General features: G+C 40.3%; 1 protein-coding gene across 1 annotated transcript; it reads right to left on the minus strand.

Moving 5' to 3' along the window:
* Positions 1-3,970: 3,970 nt before the first annotated feature.
* DNAJB11 (DnaJ heat shock protein family (Hsp40) member B11) lies at positions 3,971-23,738 on the minus strand. The gene is made up of 11 exons (XM_060010975.1): positions 23,623-23,738; positions 18,896-19,359; positions 16,100-16,256; positions 12,232-12,329; positions 10,328-10,460; positions 8,371-8,513; positions 7,462-7,544; positions 6,726-6,783; positions 5,480-5,591; positions 4,870-5,029; positions 3,971-4,411 (listed from the first exon to the last, which is right to left on the minus strand). The coding sequence occupies exons 2-11, from the start codon at positions 18,961-18,963 to the stop codon at positions 4,347-4,349; spliced, it is 1,077 nt and encodes a 358-aa protein (XP_059866958.1). The 5' UTR covers positions 18,964-19,359; positions 23,623-23,738; the 3' UTR covers positions 3,971-4,346.
* Positions 23,739-23,831: the final 93 nt, after the last annotated feature.

Below are 23,831 nucleotides of genomic sequence, written 5' to 3' on the forward strand. Positions count from 1 at the left end.
TCTCAGCCAATACAGCGGACAGATAACATCAAGCAGAGAGGCACAGACAGAATATTGGATGATTGAGTGGGGATCCCAAAACATCTTGACAGTCTGGACCACTGGACTGAATTGAATGAGAGGTAATTGAATAGGGAGGAAAAGGAGGTCCTTCATCCCAAAGTGCTAGTCAACTTCTCTCGTGTTGAGAAGTAACCTGGCAGCAGCGCTACCAATAAAATGATAATATGAGCTACACATGTAATTTAAAATTTTCTAGTATCCACATTTGAAAAAGTGAAAAACCAAAACCACCTCAGGTGAATTTTATAATGTATTTTATTTATCATTCTAATAATATATTTCACCAAATATACCCAGAATACTATCATTTCAACGTGTAATCAATATATAAAATTCAGTTACTTTACATTCTTTATTTTGTACTGTATTCAAAATCTAGTGTGTACTTTATACTTATAGCACCTCTCAATTTGTACCAGCCGCATTTCAAGTGCTAAGCCACATATGGCTCCCATATTGGTCAGAGCAGCTCTAGAGGTTCTCATTGACACTCAGCTCTGTGACTGCACTGCCCTCTACTCATGGCATTCTCAGGCTCGCTGCATCAATAGAGGTACCATACCTAAAGTTGTCCCACTCAAAAGTACTGATTTCATTTAGTGGAAAGAGAAAGGGTCTGGGCTCTTTGACATATAAATCACTGTGGAAGCTGTACCGGTACCCACTGCCTGTGACCTGTAGTCAACCCTTGATCATGAGTACTGGTACCATGTCAGTGACTAAAAGTCTAGAATTTTAAAAAAGTGAATACTCATCAAACCATTTTTTCCTCTCTGCTTATCTCCTGGAGTCCTTGGATGTGTATCTTTGTTCAAGGTAGACGTTTTTACTGGAGCTAATTGCAGCTTATCTTTTGTCAAGGAATAGAGTAAAATCTTCCTTCCATTTCTAAGAACCACCAATGCAACTTTTCCAGTGGTTTTGTTTCCATATCCTGTTCCCTTTTCCAAAAACAGTGATTTCTGAGCACTAACACCCATCTAGGATTCAGGAATCTGGCAACATAAACAATAGTGAATGCAGCTGAGGACCAGGAATTAAACATAGATAAATATGTAGCTAAAATATGTTAGAAATCACAAAAGCTCAAATTAAAATATATCACCCTTCATTATTTCCATTTTGCAGGTGAGAAAACAGGTTCAGGGAGGTTAACTGGCTTGCCCAGTGTCACAGAATTGAATCCCATCCCAGGCCAACCACCCTTTCTGCTTCATTACATATCTCATTGGAGTGACATTTTTCCTTGCAGGGGTGAAGACATTATTATTTGTTCTCTCACCATAACTACCTAGAATACTTCTTCCGCACCATTTATTTTCTCTAAGTAGAAATCATGAATTCATGAGTTAAGAGCACATTCTCTGAAGCAGACTGCTTGGCTTCAAATGCCAGACCCACACTAGTAAGCTGTGAGGTGTAACTCATTTCCTTATCTGCAGATTGAGGATAATACTCCCTCTTCCATACAAACAACCTCATCTATATAAGGCACTTGAACAGAAACTGGCACATAGTAAGGACTCAATAAATACTTGTTACTAAATGAGTAAGAGAGCAAGTTTTCAGTTCTTCACTTGAAAACTCTGTAACACTTAGAAATCTTCAGCTTGAAGGGAACATATACTGACCATTACAACCTCCCAAGCCCATTTCTGGTAGGGAGCTTGCTGCCTCGGGGACCACCGCTCCATTTGGGGGCAGCATTAACTTCTGGGAAGGCAGTTGTACCTTAGTGCAAAAAGCTTGGGCTTTAAAGCCTGGTTTTCCGATCTTCCTGTCATCTCCACCGCACCACCCTGTTACTATGCTTTATTACAAGAAAATCTATGGAACTTTGATACAAGTCTTTCCATGTTATAATGTGCTTCAGAGAAAGCACTTAAAGTAAACTGAAGCTCACAAAGAGTCAATGGTAAAAGAATATTCTTTTTTAACTCATTCATTCATGGCCATCTGGACCATGGATAAACAGTAGTGACAAAGCCCCGTGAACATTCTTATTTATAGAAAAGCGTTATATCTGGGGTCTTTCTAGCTAAGAATAATAACTCTAGTTTGGTATGTGACTCTTTGCAAAAATCTTGGAAAAAATCAGCAAGTGCAAAAAATGATCAAGAGCTCTCCTAGGCTAAGATATAGAAGAGAAATGTTGATAATTACTCCTAAGAAATTTTTAACTACAGCAACTCAGTACATAATGAATATTAAATGTACAAAAGTTCATGAAACACACATGTATTTATATGGGGCATTTGATTTCTAAGCTAGATTTTCAGCATTTCAAATAAGCCTCTGAATTTTGTTCTTTTTCTTCACAAGTGAACACACAGTTGGATCACTCAAGTCCAAATAGTGTCTGGGAGCTTCCCTGGTGGTGCAGTGGTTAAGAATCCGCCTGCCAATGCAGGGGACACAGGTTCAGGCCCTGGTCCAGGAAGATCCCACATGCCGCAGAGCAACTAAGCCCATGCGCCACTACTACTGAGCCTGCTCTCTAGAGCCCACAAGCCACAACTACTGAGCCTGTGCACCACAACTACTGAAGCCCACGTGCCTAAAGCCCACACTCCACAAGAGAAGCCACCACAATGAGAAGCCCGCACACCACAGCAAAGAGCAGCCCCCGCTCGCCACAACTAGAGAAAGAGCCCGCGCACAGCAACGAAGACCCAACACAGCCAAAAATAAAAACAAATAGGTAAATTTTTAAAAAATAGTGTCTGATTGAGGTTAAAAGGTGCGCTTTTTCTTTTTTTAATTTATTTTTGGCTGCGTTAGGTCTTTGTTGCTGCGCACGGGCTTTTCTCTAGTTCCGGCGAGCGGGGGCTACTCTTCGTCGCGATGCGTGGGCTTCTCGTTGCAGTGGCTTCTCTTGCTGCAAAGCACGGGCTCTAGGCGTGTGGGCTTCAGTAGTTGTGGCACGCGGGCTCAGCAGTTGTGGCTCGTGTGCTCTAGAGCACAGGCTCAGTAGTTGTGGCCCAAGGGCTTAGTTGCTCCATGGCATTTGGGATCTTCCCAGACCAGGGCTCGAACCCACGTAACCTGCATTGGCAGGAGGATTCTTAACCAGTGTCACCAGGGAAGTCCTGGTGTGCTTGTTCTTAACTGTTCTAAATGGATGAAATTTCCTCCCCACCGCCTTTCCCCTAATTTTTATAAAACAGGGCAAAATAAATGAAAAGGCAATAGCAGCATTGGCTGCTGTATAGCCAAAGGTGGGAATGTTGCTGGAACCAAACTGATGGCTAGAAGGCAGCTCCACAAACACTCTGCAACAGCAGTTGTTCAACAACATTGAAACATTCACTAGCTAAAGTAACATAAAGAATGTAATTTGACTGTATAATGTAGAAAAGGGAAGGAGGTTACAAAGTCAAATATATTGACGTCACATACCACCTGAATTAGGTTCCACTGGGAGAAGCAAATACAACATGCAACTCTACTGCTTCAAATTCATTTTCTAGGGCCGACAATAATCCTAGTTCCTAACACAAGCCGAAGACTTTTCAAACATGAGGTCAACTGAGATTGGATACATGAAAAGTGCTTTCTAAACAGTAAAGTTTCCATGTCAGATTTGATTATTCCCAAATTAAATGAGAGGGAATATACTTTCTCAAGGACAATTAGGTGGTTGTGTGACCTTGTTTCACCTACTCCAATCTCTAATTTTCTTCAGGCTCCTTTCTAGAAAGTGCCATGTGTGTTTAACTGGGTACAGGGACTGGATCTTCATCACTCTTCCACAGGTTTGTGCATTCATCTTGCTTGATGGGAGGAAAACCCAGCTAGCTCACAGGCCCCAAGGAGGGAAGCGAGGCTGATCAAGGAAAAATGACCAAAATGGAGATGGAAGAGACAACAGGGTAACTACACCAACAAGAAACAGGAGTCAAGAAAAAATTAACAACAAAATTGTATTTAAAAACAGACTTCTCCAGTTGGCATTTCGAATGAAATAGCTAACAATTAACTCCAACCCTTTATACTGTGTCTTTTGCTCCTGGAGTCCTCTTGCAGCTTTAATTCTTGAAACTCAGGTGGCAGCACCAGACATAAATCCCCAAAGGGAGAGGTATTATTAAACCTTTTGCTGGTCATTCTTTTCTCAACACGAATGGACAAATTCTTAAGCCCTCTTATTCATTTCATGACGATCATTAGAAGAAAAAAAAATTAAACCAAACTTGCATATTGAAAATGAAAACAAAAAACCCTGCAGATAATAAATATCGCTGATTCACTTATTTTAAAACAAAGTCCGATTTTATTCGCTCTTAATATCCTTGCAGTCCATTGTATACCTTCTGCACTGACCCTTGATTCAGCAGCTGTTTGATACCTGAGGAAAGAACAAACAAATGACTCCGTTAACAAAAAAGTGACTTCCCCAGAGTTTGAAGACCATGTGTCATGGGGAGGCTCACAAAAGGCCTTATGACAACCAGGGATCTGAATTAAACAAGTAACTACCAATGTCTAACTTTATCGCATGTGGATACCCATACATGCACGTCCAAGGTGAGCCCCTGTCTTTGTGTCTCAGGCACACATACCACACATACATCCCACAAAATCCGATAAGAGGCAATTGAAATGGACAGAAAGCTCTTTGGCTGTCTTCCATTCCTTCTTCTTTGTCCTCTTTCCAGTTTTGACCTCTCTCACCTTTTCCTTTTTACTTAGGACCCACTGACTGGGCCCTCTTCTCAATCAGTCATTGCAGACTTCACCCCTAAGCCTCTAATCCTTCTAATGTAGACCTCATCTTTCCTTGAACAGTAAACATTATACCCTCACCTTCTCTTGCTTCCTCTGATAACTGTTCTTTTGGAAAATCCACATCAAAAGTGATTATCAAAGAGCCCTTGATGTTGTTGTTGTCAAAGTTGGGGAGCCCTTCCCCTTTCTTCCATAGCTTGGCTCCTGGTCTGGTGATCTTATCCCGGGAAATATGTACCTGGAAAGCAAAGGGGATGGACTGGAGCAGGACTGGTACTCTCGAAGCACAACACACAGCTTCCAGTGAGTACTGGCGCCCAGAGCCCATGTCATGGCTCAGAGCAGCAGGATGAAGGGGCAGGGGAAACATCATTAGGACAGTGTGAGCCAAAGAAAGAGAAGGTTTTCAAAAAGAAAAAGAAAAACGAAACACGTAAAAAAGTAAGGCTTTTACCAACGGAGACTGTAAAGACGAGACTGCCAAAGGCTGTGCAATCACCTGAGTAGCTGAGGGGTCTGTGGCGTTGTTACTGCTACACGTTCAGCAGCAGAGTGAGGAAAGATGACAGGACAAAGCCTGAGCACTTAGTTCCCGTGGCTCCAAATGACTGAAGTGGCTGAAGTAACCTCAACAGCAGCCATGTGAAGGCTTTAAAAGGACAGGAAGTGGGAGAACTGGTTTGCTTACCTTGTGACCATCCAAGTGAGCAATATCCATATCGAAGCCCACCAGAGACTCCACGAGGGAGACTGTCACGTTTGTGTACAAGTCATCTCCTCGCCTTTCAAATATTGGGTGCCTAGAACAGAACAAGGTAAAGATCATTAACTTCCAAAGTCTCTCTTTGGGAAGAGTTCAAAAAGTTTTTAGAAAAATCATGGAAAAGGATGAATGCCACTCTTTCAAGAAATAGGCATTTATTAGACACTCCTTCGTGTATAGTATTAATCAAGACTGTAAAGTAGCCTAAGATTTATTAAACCCTAATCTTAAGGAGCTTACAATCAGCAGAAGTCAAAGCACGTAATTAAAATACAAGTAACTAGATTATGGAAAAGAGAGAAGGACAACTTCTGGCTGTGGGACTGGGGGAGAAGGGCATCAGGGACGGGTCCTGGGGGGCTTCTAGAGCTGGGCTTGTAAGGCCCGATCAGCTCTGAAGCTGCAAATAAGGTGGGCGCAGGGGAGGGTGGGGATAGGGCAAGAGGGAATTCTGGCAAAGATAAGGACTTGAGAAGGTACCAGGTTTATTCAGGGAATAGTACATGTGCCAGTTTCTCTGGGAAGTGATGGGAAAGACAAGGTAGGTGAGAAAGGTTGGGGAAAGATCACAGAGATTAAAGAGTGCTATGAGGGAAAAAAGTCCTTGGCACTGGGGGCCCATTTCTCCATATTTGGGTGGGAACCTTGTTTCAATGAATCCTTAGAAACAGAGGTATCACTGGTTTCCAAAGTGGTAACAAGAGACAAGTGATAAACAAGAAAGCCTGAGTCCCAGGTAAAATTCTTATGTAAGTAGAACTGCACGTTGAAGAGAAGCCAACCAGAGAAGCTGCCCAGCAGCTGCAGATCATGTCACAGAAGCTCCTTTCTATGGAAAAGTCTCCCATTCTTGTATGGGGCCGTATTTCCTCAGTTAAAATCTCTGGTCTCCTTGTCTGCCTCTCTTTCACAGCTCCTTACTCATAATATCGATGCTTTCCTCCCAACATCTTTTGGACTTGGAAGTCCTGAGTAAATAAATAAATGGACTCAATCCTAGGCTCCAACCCCAAATTTTCAGTATGGCTGTAGAGTTACATATTTAGGGTATTAAGGGCATGAAACAGAGGAAAAAGTCTGGAAGTGCCCTGGTGGCTACCCATATTTCTTTAACCTGACTCCTCTGAAAAGCAAGGGCTAAAGAGAAGGCCTCTAAACTGAGATTACTTACTTGACAACTTTGATTCGGAACCGTAAGTCTCCTGGCTCTCCATCCACATGAGGCTCACCTTGTCAGAAGAGAAGAGATTACAGCACACTGTAAGCCACGCAAGTTGAACGCTGCAAATCTATTTAGCAGTTGAGAGAATTTTCTAAAGCCACTACCTTAGGCTTTGACTGTCAAGCCTATCTGTGAGAGCAGCGTGTCTGTGTCTACCTGGTTATGTCAAGTCTCAGATTATTAGTGAGGATCACCTGGGACTCAGACACAGCAATAAATAACTTGACCTACTTCCTAAACAAGGAATGATTCACTGGTCTCCTGAATCTGATGTTTTAAAGCTATTTTTCTTCTAGAGATTTAAATTTAACCCCTAAGTGAGGTCTGAGAGCATCTTATTAATGCCAACTAGAGTTACATAACTTCTTTCATTGCTGAGTTAAAATTAATCCATTAAGTTCTGAACATTTAAACTTTGACCTAACTTAGGCTACTTGACAGTAACTTTTGGCCATGATAGTCAAAGGAGAAACAGTAATGCTACTGCTTAAGTGGACCAGCCAGGATGCTTAAGGATGGTCATAAAAAGGCTTTCTGTGTCCTAAAACTGACTGAAGTGTGTTGGAAATGATATATGCATTTACTAGGTGGCCACGAGGTATGGGGTGAGGTGGGGGTGGGAGGCGCTCATAAGCAGGCGAGAGCATAAAGTTACAATAATAAAACATCAATATCAATATTTCACCTTCTCCAATAAAGGGGTACTCCATGCCATCTCTCACCCCAGGTTCAATTTCCACCTCCAGTGTTCGTTCTTCATTCACTAGTCTGAGACAAAGAGCATTTAAAAGAAAAAAAAAAAAAGAAGAAAATATAAACCAAACCCCAGATACAGATAATAAAGTTTTATCTACTCAATCAGACCTTTTCTCTTGGAAGACTATCCTGTATCCCTAAATGACAAAACCACCTGATATCCATTTACACCTTCCACCTGCCAAAAGCCAGGGCAAAGCTACTATATATCACATAACCATGCGACTGCTGACTCCAAAAAAGCCTGCAGTAGACTGATTGTCTTGAAGTGGGTGATCAGTAACAGAGAAAACTACTCGCACTTACATAAACGTGCACCTGAAAGGACAGCATCATGTTTATCAGAAAATCTAACAGAAGAGTTTATCCTATTTGATTTTTTTCACTGATCCCACAAATAACTGAGCTAGTTTTAATATATACAATTGAAGGTTCAATTAAACAGTTGTATTTATAACATAAATCAGCAAATAGTACTTCTCTAATCTGAAATGTTAGCTGTACACATAAGATTGCTCTAAGTATTCCAAGTAGGAAAAAGGAAACATTCCAAGTAGGAAAACGGAAAAATATCAACATTTTTTTAAAGTATATTCAGAAATAAAGGGCACTGCTTATTAGTTCATAAACATAAAAGGAGATATTCTTAATAGATACTTTCAGAAAAAATTAAACTGTACATTTCTTTGCTCTATCCTCTGGCAGAACATGAGGGAGAGAGAGAAGGATGCGGGACAGGGAGGGAAAAAAAATCTAGGTATGGACCATTGGCATTTTATTAGACAAATGAGATGATTAAAGTGTCCCTTGGCAGAGCAAAGAAGGTGCTTGCACTCACTTGACATTCGGGCACTCGTCGCAGACCACCTCCTGGGTCATCTGGAAGCGGCCGGGGCCCAGCTGGGTGGTCCGCATCTCCTGCCTGCAGTTGCACTTCCGTTTGCCAGGGGCCTGCCTTGCCACGGGTTTGTTTCTAACCACCTAGCAAGTACACACACAGGATCAGCTTCTCTCTTGTGTCCCACAGCCTTTGGTTTCCTCACCAGATCGGGACTCTGCGCACCTGCCGGGGTTGGCACTTCCCCTTCTCTCCCAAGCCATCCCTCAGGGAGACCCACAGCTGAGAGAAGTCTTGGAGGAGTTACAGGTCAGCTCCCACATAGGAGTTGAGCAAATGGATCTTTAACTGACTCAAATTCTAAAGTTGGAGAAGAGAGAGGAGGGTAAGAAAGAAGAGAACTGAAAGATAGTATGTGTGGAATCACCTTTTCTAAGCCATGACACAATACTACTGAGTTAAAGTAGTGCACAGAATTACTATCTCTTGAGAAATCTGAGCTGTGTAAAGCGTAAGCCCTGAAGAACAACCACAGCCTTCAAAAGCTGGTTTGTCGCTCCCACCCCACGATTAGTCATGATTAACCTCATGAAAACACTTCCTTGTTTCAGGCAACTCAATCTGGCAGTGTTTTCCAGTGCTGTCTCGATTCAGATACTCTAACCCGTAAGAAAAGACACAACGATCATCTCCTTGTAGCTGACTGCAAGTAAACATTCTGACCCCTCTAAATCACTAGAAGCTAAAATATATGAAGAAATGTACTCTTGATTTTGCCTGTTTAGTCAAACACCTACTAATCACAGGGCACGTGCTCATGCAGTGAGATGACATGAATGCCTGGAGAAAAATCCCTCAATGCCTACAAACATATGAAAGCCCAGGTCAACGGAATAAATAACAATAATTAGAGCCAACACTTTATAGCACTTAGTATGTGCCAAGCAAGGCCCTAATCACATATATTTATGAACTCATTTAATCCTCATAGCAGCTTTATGAGGTAGATGCTGCTATTATCTCCAGTTTACAGAGGAAAGAATGAAAGCACAGAAAGGCTCAGTAATACGACCAAGGTCACATAACCAATGTATGGTAGAGCCAGGATTCTAAACCAGGCAGTCTAGCTCCAAACTCTGTGCTTTTAATCACTATGCTCTCTCAAGGTAATTTTTTCTTAAAAAGAACTTACCATGGGGGCATTTAAATAGCAAGGTCATATACATCCTTTACAATAATTAGATTAAAAAGGAATTTGTTTAGGAGCATGCTAACTGCAAAGAGTGATGCACATTATGTATTAGCAATGATGACAGACAACAGGTCTGCAAGGGAACATGGGAAATTAATATTTTTACCTGGATATATGTACAAGACTTCCTAAAAGCACAGCTTGGAATTGAAAAAACGTGGAGGTAACCTACATGCCTATTGATGCAACGTGGTCACAATGAAATTCTCTTCAGCAGAATTATAGCTATAAGCAAGAACATGGATGAATTCTGACAATATTAAGAGTGAGTAAAAAAGGCCAGTCTCAGAAGATAATATATAGTATGATATCATTTTTACAAAGTCAAAAACAGTGAAAGTAAACAATATATTATTCAGGTATTCCTATATATGTAATAAAACAAACAAACACGAGTGGCAAGAGAACAATAAAGACAAAACTCAGGATATTAGACAGTTACCTGGGAAAGGAGGCAAGTGAATGGAATAGGGAAGTAGCATGTAGGTAGATATATCTCCTGGTATTGTTTTATTTAGTTCTTGGGCTGAGTGATGAGTTCATGAAATAATAACAGCATATCATGAACCAAGAATTATGATTAATTCAATTCTATACACCTCCCCACCCCCTAAAAGACAGAGAAGGTACGTAGAAACCTCTTGTTTTTAGTCATAAGAACACATTCTGGGAGTCAATATGAATAGCTGTATAGTTTGGACTTACTTCTACAAAATTTCCTGCATATACTTCTTCCAAAGTGACTTCTAGATCTACAATAATATCACTTCCTCTTGGAATATTTCTGTCTTGCTGACGAGGGGTTCCTCCAAACATGAAACCAAAATCTCCAAAGAAGCTGTTGGTAAGTGTAAAATCATCGTGAAAAGATATCAGAGTTCACCTCTTACAATTTTAGTTTTCTTCACATTGATAAAATATTGTGTCCCACCAGTGAGCAAAACTGAAAGACATTTTAATACATTGGAGTCATACACCATACACAATTTTTAATTTATATAATGTCAACTATATTGCCCCTACTACAAAAAAATTTACTTTTTAATATTGTCCAGACACACAGTACAGTGTATACAGTATGCCAATGAATTCTTAATCAATGAAAAAATAATCTCTCTCAATACTGACAAATATCAGGATATAATGGAGACAGAGAGAAAGGGTATAGTCTATATAAATTCATGTATTGCCAAACCTAATGGTAATTTTGGACATTTGTAGTGTTCACCTTTACATGCTTTTTTAGAAACTAACTTTGCTGAAACAAGCCACTGCTTTGTACAAGAATCTTGGAAACATAATTAAACTAAAAAAGCATCAGCCTTAGTAAAACTCTGGATCTTACAGAAAAGGAAGTTCTGGTCTCATAAGACGAAAATTAATTTGTTAAGTAACAGAAGCGTCACTTTGAGATTACTATAAACAGTGACTTTCAATTGCATAGGAGTTCTACTCTTGATGTTAAGTTTTGGTTATTAAGAGCCTCAGATGTTAGCATAGTGATGACAAATATACAACAACCCCAACCCCTCCAAAAAACAAAACCAAAACCCAATCTTGGTGAATGGATTCCCTGCATCTTAAATAAAAGCAGAGAGGGAGGATTTTGGTGGGGAAGGAGCAAGGGCAGAGCCTTTTTTCTTTCTGGCATCCCTGGGTATCACTTCTAACTGCTAAGGGGTTCAAACAGGACACTTCCCTGGTAGGCCAAAGCAGCCAAATCAATCCTGGGGAAGAGAAAGATTTCCTAATAATATTACTCACACATCGTCCTAAGTCCTGAAAATCTACTGTCACCCCCAAACACTAAATGAGGGAAGCTGTTGTAGCAACAGTGATTCTTACTTCTTTTGGGGAAGCGTTCACAAATCTGAAGAAATCTGAGAATCTAAAGAAAATTCTCTTTGAGAATCTGAAGAGAATCTGAAGAAAGCAATGCATCCTATCCCCATAGAAATGCATATTCAAACATCTTTTTATTTATAACTTGACTTGAAACCCCAGATCAAGATCTCCTATTTATGCATCATCAGGACATATGAAAATTCAAATGCTCAACAAAGAGGGGCTCAAAGAGCGGGAAGGAAAGATGTTTATTATTCCAGCCTCTCAGCACTCCCAGAAAGCTGGGCCCAGCAAGGGATGAAGAGCCTCTAACCCAACTCCTTCCAACAATGCTGATTATCATAACCATCCCTCTCTGGTGGATGGGATGAAGAGTCAGTTTGGGGTATGAGAGTAGGAATTTCTCTCTCCGCTTGTAAGAATCACCTTTGCTCATTAAGTGGTTTGCAGATTCTAAGACAGCAGGGAGATACAATGAACTGGTTTCCAACATATATCCCCCCCAACACAGTCAGAGTTGATTTAATTGATATGGTTGGCTAGATGGACATCCCTTTTAGTGCCACCTGTCTTTTCTGGAGCTTTGTGAAAATAGAGGAGTATATTCCCACAGAAAGGATGATGAATGACCTCTTGGTCAAGGATCAGTTGAGTTGTATTCTTCATCGAAAGCTTCTGAACAAGGGAGCAAGGATAATTCTTTAATAATCACTAAGTGATCCATTCTCAGACACTAATACCCTGCAGATAGATAAATTACTTACTGTGAAAAAATGTCTCCATGGGAGCTCTGATGCCCATCTTTTAATCCTTCTTCACCATAAGTATCATATTGTTTCCGTTTCTCACTATCTGACAGAACCTGGGGGCAAAAGCCAGTGGAAGAAAAGATTATGAGTTGGTAATATTCAGGTAAGGTGAATTCACATTTATGTTTTTGTTTTTTTAAACTCTGATACTGTGTGTAAAATTTTAGTGGAATTCAGTTTTCATTATGTATGGTATTAAGGCATGTTTATAAAGTTATTTTCTTTATCAGACTAAATTCTTTGATCAGTGCTCATTTTGTAACTTTCCACAATGCTCCATTCATGTTTTTAATTTAAATTGATCAAAACTCACCTAGCCACATAAATATCATGCTGGAGATTAGCGACATGGCTATGAATGTGAGGGCAGTAACAGGAAGAGGTGAGATGAATTCCTCAGGTTTACTTCCCCCGTAGTTTGACTCCAGTGTTTAGGCTGTTAACCACTATGTTATATTCTCTCTCTAAACTATAAACTAGGACATGACTATGACAGACTGTCATTAGTCACAGAAGCAGTAAACTAGGACAGTCGTCAAGTTTGCTCAGCCCTACACATCTATACCATAACCCCTGCACCCCACTACCACACACACATTAAAAGACTGGTAAGTCAAGGGACTCCAATGACAGGTCTCCAGAAAGCTCTACACTGCAATATTTTCATATTCCCTTTTCATTCTTTTGATTCATGTAGAAATCCATTTGTGGAAGAATGCTGTCTGCCACACACAGCTCATAACCTCCTGAGTTTGAACTGCAAAGAGTGAAAAGGGACACTGCTCCATAAAGGACGCTCAAGCTCAATTTCACAACTTGAAAAGACTTTCTGAAGTTTTAATGGTTTTAGCAAACTACATACTCAGTCACAGGTATATGCTTTCTCATTGGGACCATTCCATATATAGAACTAAAGAATGTAAAACAAAATAAGCTTCAATGTTCTTCAAAATTTGCCCTCCCAAAAAAAACCTTCCCATTTACTTAGAGCATTCTGAAATATATGCACACATATAACTTTGAAAATTGAATAACTTTATGTTATTTGATATTCTTAAATGTCTATTTAGATAGCAGACTGAAGGAGAAAGTTATTTCAAACCCATACTTGTGTTGGCTCAGGAAACGTGAGGTTGGAAGTAGATGGGGCTTGTTGACTCAGCAAAAGAAAGGGAAGATCTAACTGGCGTATGTAAATAGGACACACTTTTGGCTCAGGGCCTGAATGATGTGTAAGGTGCCACAGCAAAAATCTACTAACATTTAAGATACATTTAGAAGGATAAAAAGAAATTCAGTGTACAAGAGAGTGAGCATTCTTAAAAGCAAAGACAAATGGGTTAGTCTAGAAGTGACCAGAGTACTCAACTAAAGCCACTGTGATAGACCAGGTGAGAAAAAAATAGTTTGGTAAATATCCTAAAAAAATAGCCACTTTGGGGAAGTAGAAATGGGCAGAGTTAACTTTAAAAACAAACAAAACAAAACAAAACTCATTATTATGTGATCTGGATTTCCAATATTTTCACTTTCAAGTCTACTTCGCTGTTCCTGTCTTGGCAAAGAAATGAACCCCACATTTGGGTCCATAAGAAACACCATTTCAAAACCCCAAAACAAAGACTATTTTTTTAAGTCAGCTTCTTTTTGGACATAGGAGGCTTCTGTAATAACTACCCCCAAATTACTCTTAAAGTTATCTATTACCGTTCACTTACTCCTCACTTTTCTTCTGTCTAAGGAATGCAACTTTATTCCATAGTCTTGGAAACTTTTATTATTAAAAGAAAAAAAGGAGTTTCTTAGTTGATTGGCCAACCAACCAGAGTCTCAACTAATTAAAATGCCAGTAGTAATCCCAGCTCAGTAGAGAAGACAGATTTGTATTCACAAAAGACTCTTCAACTTTACTGGGATTCTGATTTGTGAACACTAATTTATCTAAGGACCAAAGGCAGGCAATCAAGTGAATGATACAAAGAAAAAAGAAAATTTGAACTAGTGACCAGAAAGGTTCTTAAGAGTTAAACTGTAATATCATGAATGATCTATGTATAGCCTTGCCTAGGTCATGGCTAAAGAACATGGTAGAGTTTTTAAAGAGCACGGTAAATTCTTAGCAACAGCTTCCCCAGAAAATATTTTTGATTATTGGGTTCCTAGCAAGCAATGGGAATACTCATGGGAAACACAGTGTGAAATATGGAATCCATATTATCAACGAGAAAGAAAATGTTACATACAGTAATTTAGGAGGGTCCACCAACCCTCTCAAGTTTATTTGTGGGCCCGAGGTTAGGAACTTTGGTCCTACAGGTGTTGAGAGAAGAAAGGGAAACCCCATTAGTTCTAGGTTTCACCTGGGTATATAAGTCACTGTTTTGGTTCATTCACTTCTTTAACCTAGGAGGCCTTGGGATCCCTTCCTTCTGGGTTTTTTCCACTAAAATATTTTTCAGATTTGTTTTCAGTCTTCTCACTATACAGGGATTTAATTTGAATTCAGAAGTTGTAGCTCTCTGACTTTTGGAGTCAAATTATTTTTTTCTGTGCCCTTTTAGAAAATGTGAATAAATGGTGACTAGAATTGATAACACTGTACTGTATAACTGAAATTTGCTAAGAAAGCAGAGCTTAAATGTTCTCACCAAAACAATAAATATATGAGGTGATGGATTAACTAGATGGGTGAAATCCTTTCACAACGTATATGTGTACCAAGTAATCACAATATATACTCTAAATATCTTACAATTTTATTTGTCAATTATATCTCAATAAAGCTGAAAAGAAAAAGTATAACCACAGAATAATAGTATTCTATTTCTAGGGGAAAGGTGAATTGCAACACACACAAAACAGCTAACTCCTAAATTAATACATATGAAAGATTATCAGTGACTTATTTGTAAAATTTTTTCACCACCGTGTTGAAAGGTTCTGTGTATAATGGTTTTTCAAATAGTAAAAAGATTATTAAGCATTCAGTAAATATTCCTCTGTGTTGTTAAAAAATTTTTTTAAAATAGTAATAAGAATATGCCCAGCTCTACTATATCTCAAGGTGTCCTAATGAAGATTAAATGAGATGATACACATGAAAGTATTTTGACCTCTAGATTACAGGTTGCAAATTCAAACTACAGCTGTGTTTTCTTTGATTTGCACGAAAAAGAAAATTTAAAATTGAATCAGTTACCAACATTTTACAACCAGAAGAATTTACCAAAAAATCAGGATTTCCACTCCTCTTGAAAAATTAAATGATCTGGCCACGGTGTGCAAACACAGTGTTTGCATCTGTATATGGCAAAAACTGGCTGGTGTTGAATAACAGCTGTTCCCTTGAAATGGGGCAAGAAGTCTTCAGCTTGTCACAGTCCTCTTCAATCGCTACTGATTCCTAACATGGAGGTAGAATATCCACTCTCCTGTTTTATCTTATACCTGCCCTGAATGTTATCTGCCTGATCCACATGGGCATATGTGGATTTGCAATCCTCATTTAGATTTTATTTCTGTTTCTGGCTCCAACTCTCAAACGGATTGATTGATCATCAGTCTACGTATTAACCTACCGATCCTATTTTCTTTCATTCGTCTTTTTCAACATTACTCTCCTTAATAAGACAAATACTGAAATGAAAAGGGCAGGAAGTAGCACCTACTAACATTAATGTACAATATAGCATCAACTGCTACTTTTATCTATTGTCAATTATTTTTTAAAAAGTGACTTGAAAAATGGGAGTGTTACTCAGCATTACATGGCTTTTTCTGTATCTGTAGGTTTTATTCACACTTTATCCTTTTCCTGACTCACCTCATAAGCAGCACCCAGATCCTGGAATTTCTCCTGCGCTCGAGGATCATCAGGATTCCGGTCAGGATGAAGCTGCAGGGCTAGTTTCCTGTAGGCCTTTTTAATATCCTTTATAGAGGCACTGCGAGGCACCCCTAAGATCTTATAGAAATCTCGCCTGAGGGTGGGGGAGAGGGAGAAGATATTTCATTGAAGAGTTAATACATTACATTTTTAAAAGTGAAATTTTTTCCTTTACATTTAGGTTTGTGTCTGAGCAAAGAGGTAGGAAAATGAAGGTACCCACGTGACACACGAAAAAGAATGACTAAAAAGAGAACACACCAGAATTTGTAATGAGTCTCATATTGAAGTAATCACAATGAGAGGCTATGTACTTTTTGAACAATACTAGAATTATTCAAAATATCTCTGGCATTCTTCTCTTAGAACTACCTTTAGTCAAGAAAGTCATTTTCTTATTTCATGGTCACACATCATTTTCAACCAAGAACTGTATACTCAAATTGACTCTCTTTTTTCTCCCCTATTATTGACTTCAAATGACTTTTGACTGCTTCCAAAGGTCAATCTCAAAGGATGAATTTCTTTGTTCAAAAAGATTATGTCACAGAAATGTTCTAACAGTAGCACTCTTGGAATGTTAAAGATGAAGTGACTGAAGTTAACTTCAGAGGTTAACACAGAGGTTAAGTCAAAGCCCAAATAAAAAGCTTGAAGAGAGAGTAACACCCATTTGAATGGATGAGTTGTGGAGTTTTTTGCTGAGAGAGAAAATTTCAATTTTGCAGTCATTACTAGTGGTTATACTAGTTTGTCTAGGTCAAGTCTTAATTAGAGACAGCTGCTGGAACCCATATGCAGGTGCCTATAAGTCCCAGCAGCTGCAAATATGTACATGGCATGAGCTAGGAGATAAAGTGGAGATCCACTGACCTCCTTGCCAGGAACTATGTTGGAACCAAATTAATTGTAAAGGGAATCTTTGCAGGAAGGGCCAATGGGAAGACAGAATAAGACTAACAAACTTTTAGGGCAGGGACCATAGCCAGCCCATAGAAGACACCAATAAATATTCGTTGAATGAAATGAATAAATAAGCATGCTCACAAAAGTCTATTCATTTTGCCAGAGTCAGCAGAAATTACTCTGAAAATGCATTCTCTCAACCAAAGGGATGGGAAAGTTGTTCACAGGGAGATGATGTAGTAATGATGGTAATTTTAAAATGCAGTGGGGAAAAATGCATTGGGGTATCAAGATCCACGTAATATATGACAGAACTTTTTAAAAAAATGTATTTCATAAGCTCTTAGTCACACTTCAGGAAAATCATTTAATCATTTTATGTATAAATTTTAAAAACTATCACTGACAAGGGGTTCCATGAGGATTATTTAGGTGTTTTATCGCCACACCCCAAAAATCTGCAAAAACTTGACATCTCTTGAGACAAGAACTAAATAAATCAAAAGTTTCACTAATGTTAATGACAAAAGAGCTAGCTATATAAAAAATGAGGCTTAGGATATACTTAATATAAAAATGGTTAAGTAACAGCTGAGAAAAATACAGGGAAAAGATGGCTGGCATAACTCAGCATCAACATGATGGTTCCCAAGAGAATCCTTTAGGAAAAACTGAAGTTTATAGCTACAGTACTAACAGTATTTATCCTGACATCTTGTTTAAACAACTTAAGGTACCCATTCCTTTAAGTGCAAAAAGTACTAACAAAAAACATGTTAAAAAACCCAATAAAGCATTACCTAGGAGAAGTTAATTTTTTCAGAAATTTAATATGTTTCAGAAGAAAAAAACCCAACAAAGTTGAAGCATATATGCACAGGGAAAAAACTTTTAAGAGAATAACAAGTACTTAAAGTTTAAAGCTCTGCTAGGTAGTGCTTTCTACATTCAGAGCAACCTATAAATTTGTCAAAAGCTAAGACTTTACTATTCCCCACATTCTAAAATATGAACCTGGCATATCATACCCTGTGGTCAGCAGGCCTATACGATAGTGGATCTTATTAAAGGCCGGAGAATCTCAAGAGTTCAGGTGGTCCTACTTCCTTCAAACAGGTGGCACATTATCATCCTCATGTCACAGATGAGAATTGAAATGTTCCTTCAAGGTCACATAATTTGTAAGTGGGGTGGGGGTGGGGGGGTGGTCTAGAATCCCAGTTTACTACCTATTGGTGTAGTAGTGGAAATGTTTTTTCCCCGCTCGTAATACCATTCAGCTTCCTAAGAATGCTCCATGGAGAGACAGTGAGGCATGATGACAACTCAAGCTCATCATCTCAAGAAGCTGAGAAGTACAAGGGCTCTCCCAAGGGTCTGCCTTGCTCCCTCAATCCAACTTCCTTCAATCCCAGCATGGCCTCCCTAACCTGTCCTCCCCACTTCCTCACTTGGCCTCGCATCATAACCCACCCACTTAATGTCCGCCCAATGGCTTGTTGTAGGCTCAACACTGCATCGTCCTCTTCTCCAGTTCAGCAGCCCCCTCACACCACGTTGCTTTTGGCACTGCATCCAACCCTCACTTCTCTAGGCAAATCTAGCTCTAGGTCTTCTGGGTCTAAGCCCCTCTCACCCATATCACCCTCTGCTCTCCTCTCCACCCCACAAGCCTGGCCCACGCTACCCATTCCTCCGCTCCACCGCCTCACCATAGCAACGCCCCTCTCCACTCCCCAAGTCTGACAATGCCCCCTCCTCCCTCAAGCCCCCTCCCCAGCCAAGACTGACTTAAGGGCCCCGTGCCCGCGGATGCCAGTTCCTCACCCGGCGATCACGGCCCCGATGAGGTACAGCAGCAACAGGCAGAAGGTGCCCAGGTTCTGCGGGGCCATGGTCTCTCTGTGCGGGCCCCTGACCCCCGCACTCTTCACAGCCTCGGCCGCCGCCGCCGCGTCGGCTCGCCAGCCCACCCGGCCCTGAGAGGCCGCCTCACGCCGGAGTCTCCGACTTAGTCGGGAGCGACAGCTAGCTTGCCCCCCTCCTCTACCAGTCCACTTCCCGGGAGTCCCGAGTCCCGGCGAGAGAAGCACCCAGCGGGCCAGAGCCAATCGCTGCTCGGGACATCACACGCGGCCGGCGCCTCACAGCCAATCAGCGCAGTACACTTCACCTCCGAGGCGGAGAGGCCGGCCAGTTAGGCTTCGGAACTACAGCCGCAGCTCCCGGCCAGTTAGAAGGGGAAACGTCAGAGAATCGTGCCGCCGCAGGAATCCGCTCAGCCCCGGCACCTGCGAGTCGCAGAAAATTACGTAAAGATTGGTGGTGGGGAAGGGTTCCAAAAGCCGGCATCGCGGTACACAAAGTTTCCCTCCGCCCGCCTCCTTGGACTCTCCACCAATCACGGGGCTCCTCCTCCAGCACTGACCAATTGCGGGAGGGCGGTTTTATCTTGGTTACGAGTCTCGGAATTTCATTCACCTAGAGCTAGGCGCTGTACGCCGGAGAGGAAGGACGCGGGCGAAATGGGCGGGGACAATGACTCCACGCCAACAGTACGGCTGATGCACAGCTTAGATCATATTTTATCTTCTAAAAAACCTAGGAGAAAATTGTCTCGGTTTCGCAAAGAAGAGGCTGATGAGGAGTGGCCCTGGAAGCAGACTTAGGTTCGGATTCAGCTTCCACCACTTCCTAGCGGTGAGAACATGCTCCCTCTCCGCTCCCAGCCTGACACTAAGCTGCTTTATCTACAAACCTGAGGCAAAGCATTTACTGGTAGTGTTGTGAATTTTTAGTAGGAGAAAATCTGTAAACCGTCTGGCACATAGTAAGCACGCAAAGAACAATAAATATTACAGTTAAGAAGAGAGCGGATCCCCCCCCCCCATTTTTGCTCATTTCAGTAATTGCACCACCTAGTTGTTCACTACAAAACTTCAGGTGTCTTCCTTGATTCTCTCCTGTATCCCCTATCCAAATCTTTACCTTTAAACCATATATTGAATCTGTCCACTATTCTATTCACTATTCTCTCTGGGCTAAGTCACAACATCTCCCACCTGGCAAGGGCTTCCTAACTGGTCTCCCTGCCTCCACTCGTAATATCTTAGTATCTTTTTTTCACCCCGTCCCTTCCCCCTGCCATGATTTTTTACAAACATGTCAGATCATATAATTTGTCTGCTTAAAAGCCTCGAATGGCTTTTCAATGCACTTGCAATAAGATCCCAAGTCTTTATATTTATACTAGCTTATAGAAACATTATTTCTCAATAAAGCTGGGGAAAAAGAACAAAAATCTTATATGATCTGTACCCTCACCTAGTATACTCCTTACCACGTTCCAATAAAAGTGGTTTCTTTTCTCTTTTCTGAATACGCCAAGCTCATTCCTGCCTAGGGCATTTGTTCTAGCTGTTCTCTGCCTGAAACGCTCTTTCCTCAGATCCTAACATGGGTGACTCCTTTTTAAACTCAGATAACAGCTTAAATTCACCACCTCATAGCGGACTTCCCTGACCAACCAATCAAAATTAGCCCCTACTGAGTCTCTATTCTTACAGTGTGCTATTTTATTATTTCCATCCCTGCCCCCCACACTCAAACACATTGGAATGCCACTTTCATGAAAGCATGAATCTGTACTGTTTTGTTCACAGCTGTCTAGAACAGCAACCTAGAACAGAGCTTGTGACAGAGACAAAGTCGCTTTGACTGTGATCTTCGTGTGCTGGCTTCTTATTCTTCAGGCCTCAGCTCAGATTCGGCACTCACCCCTTTCCCCAAATTTCATAACACTTACTAACAACTGAAATTATTCTATTTTATTTTCCTAATGTATTATCTATTCTCCCTATTAAAATATACACTCCAAGAAAGCAAGAACCTTATCTGTTTTGTTCACTGCTGTAATCCTAGTGCGTAGCACTGTGCCAGACAGAGTGCAGAGGTAAGAGGTAGACCAGGTTACTGCTTTCAGGAAGATGCCTACTAGGGGAGAGAGGCCACATAAAAGAGGAACTAAATTGCATTTTATGGTCTTATTTACCTTTGTATCTCCCATACCTAGAGAGGCCATAAACGAACTAAGAAAGCAGGAAATGACCTTTCCTTTAACATCAGGAACAAGACAAGGATGTCCACTCTCACCATTATTATTCAACATTGTTTTGGAAGTCCTAGCCACGGCAATCAGAGAAAAAAAAGAAATAAAAGGAATACAAATTGCAAAAGAAGAAGTAAAACTGTCACTGTTTGCAGATGACATGATACTATACATACAGAATCCTAAAGATGCCACCAGAAAACTACTAGAGCTAATCAATGAATTTGGAAAAGTTGCAGGATACAACATTAATGCACAGAAATCTCTTGCATTCCTATACACTAATAATGAAAAATCTGAAAGAGAAATTAAGGAAACACTCCCATTTACCACTGCAACAAAAAGAATAAAATACCTAGGAATAAACCTACCTAGGGAGACAAAAGACCTGTATGCAGAAAACTATAAGACACTGATGAAAGAAATTAAAGATGATACCAACAGATGGAGAGATATACCATGTTCTTGGATTGGAAGAATCAATATTGTGAAAATGACTATACAACCTAAAGCAATCTATAGATTCAATGCAATCCCTATCAAACTACCAATGGCATTTTTTATGTAACTAGAACAAAAAATCTTAAAATTTGTATGGAGACACAAAAGATCCTGAATAGCCAAAGCAGTCTTGAGGGAAAAAAACGGAGCTGGAGGAATCAGACTCCTTGACTTCAGACTATACTACAAAGCTAAAGTAATCAAGACAATATGGTATTGGCACAAAAACAGAAACATAGATCAATGGAACAAGATAGAAAGACCAGAGATAAACCCACGCACCTATGGCCAACTAATCTATGACAAAGGAGGCAAGGACATACAATGGAGAAAAGACAGTCTCTTCAATAAGTGGTGCTGGGAAAACTGGACAGCTACATGTAAAAGAATGAAATTAGAACACTCCCTAACACCATACACAAAAATAAACTCAAAATGGTTTAGAGACCTAAATGTAAGACCAGACACTATAAAACTCTTAGAGGAAAACATAGGAAGAACACTCTTTGACATAAATCACAGCAAGATCTTTTTTGATCCACCTCCTAGAGTAATGGAAATAAAAACAAAAATAAACAAATGGAACCTAATGAAACTTAAAAGCTTTTGCACAGCAAAGGAAACCATAAACAAGACGAAAAGACAACCCTCAGAATGGGAGAAAACATTTGCAAACGAATCAACGGACAAAGGATTAATCTCCAAAATATATAAACAGCTCATGCAGCTCAATATTAAAAAAAACAAACAACCCAATCCAAAAATAGGCAGAAGACCTAAATAGACATCTCTCCAGAGAAGACATACAGATGGCTAAGAAGCACATGAAAAGCTGCTCAACATCACTAATTATTAGAGAAATGCAAATCAAAACTACCACGAGGTATCACCTCACACCAGTTAGAATGGGCATCATCAGAAAATGTACAAACAACAAATGCTGGAGAGGGTGTGGAGAAAAGGGAACCCTCTTGCCGTGTTGGTGGGAATGTAAATTGATACAGCCACTATGGAGAACAGTATGGAGTTTCCTTAAAAAACTAAAAATAGAACTACCATACGATCCAGCAATCCCATTACTGGGCATATACCCAGAGAAAACCATAATTCAAAAAGACACATGCACCCCAATGTTCATTGCAGCACTATTTACAATAGCCAGGTCATGGAAGTAACCTAAATGCCCATCAACAGACAAATGGATAAAGAAGATGTGATACATATATACAATGGAATATCACTCAGCCATAAAAAGGAACGAAATTGGGTCATTTGTTGAGACGTGGATAGATCTAGAGACTGTCATACAGAGTGAAGTCAGAAAGAGAAAAACAAATATCGTATATTAACGCATATATGTAGAATCTAGAAAAATGGTACAGGTGAACCAGTTTGCAGGGCAGAAATTGAGACACAGATGTAGAGAACAAACGTATGGACATCAAGGGGGTAAAGCCGCGGGGGTGGTGGTGGTGTGATGAATTGGAAGATTGGGATTGACATGTATACACTGATGTGTATAAAACTGATGACTAATAAGAACCTGCTGTATAAAAAAATAAATTAAATTTTAAAAAAAGCAGGAAATGACCAAAAATCATAATATGGAGTTTTAGAGGAAGGAGTTACGTTCCTATGATGGGTGAAATCCAAAAAAGCTTCCTGAAGGCGGTAATATGTAGGAAAAGCTAACAGTTAAGGAGCTAACCCTGGTGGCTCTCGCTTCAGACATCCTGGGGTTTGTGTTTTAGCTCGGTCTCTGTGTTACTTTCACCTCTCTAAGCCCTCATCAGTAAAACAAACGTACTTAACTTAGAGGGCTCTTAGGAAGACTGAGATAAGATACGTAAAGGTGCTTTAATCGGTGCCCAGCCCACAGTAAGCATTCTATAAATGTAAACTGTCATTATCATTATTGTTACTGATCAAAGCGTGCTGACCTTACCAGCAGCTAGTGGCTGACCACAGCTCTGTGGAGCAATGGAAAACTTCCTAATACCCTGAGTAGAAAGGCGCGACACCACAAAGCGGCCGGATCTGGCTCCACGTTCCAGCATCAAGGACTCTCAGCTTCAGCCAACTGTTTCCCAAATCGCGGAAGAAGTACCGGGCCGCTCTAGCAACGTTTTCGTCCAGCTCTCGGTGGTGCGAGGC

The sequence above is a fragment of the Delphinus delphis genome, chromosome 4, assembly GCF_949987515.2.
Source record: "Delphinus delphis chromosome 4, mDelDel1.2, whole genome shotgun sequence".
Lineage (NCBI taxonomy): Eukaryota > Metazoa > Chordata > Mammalia > Artiodactyla > Delphinidae > Delphinus > Delphinus delphis.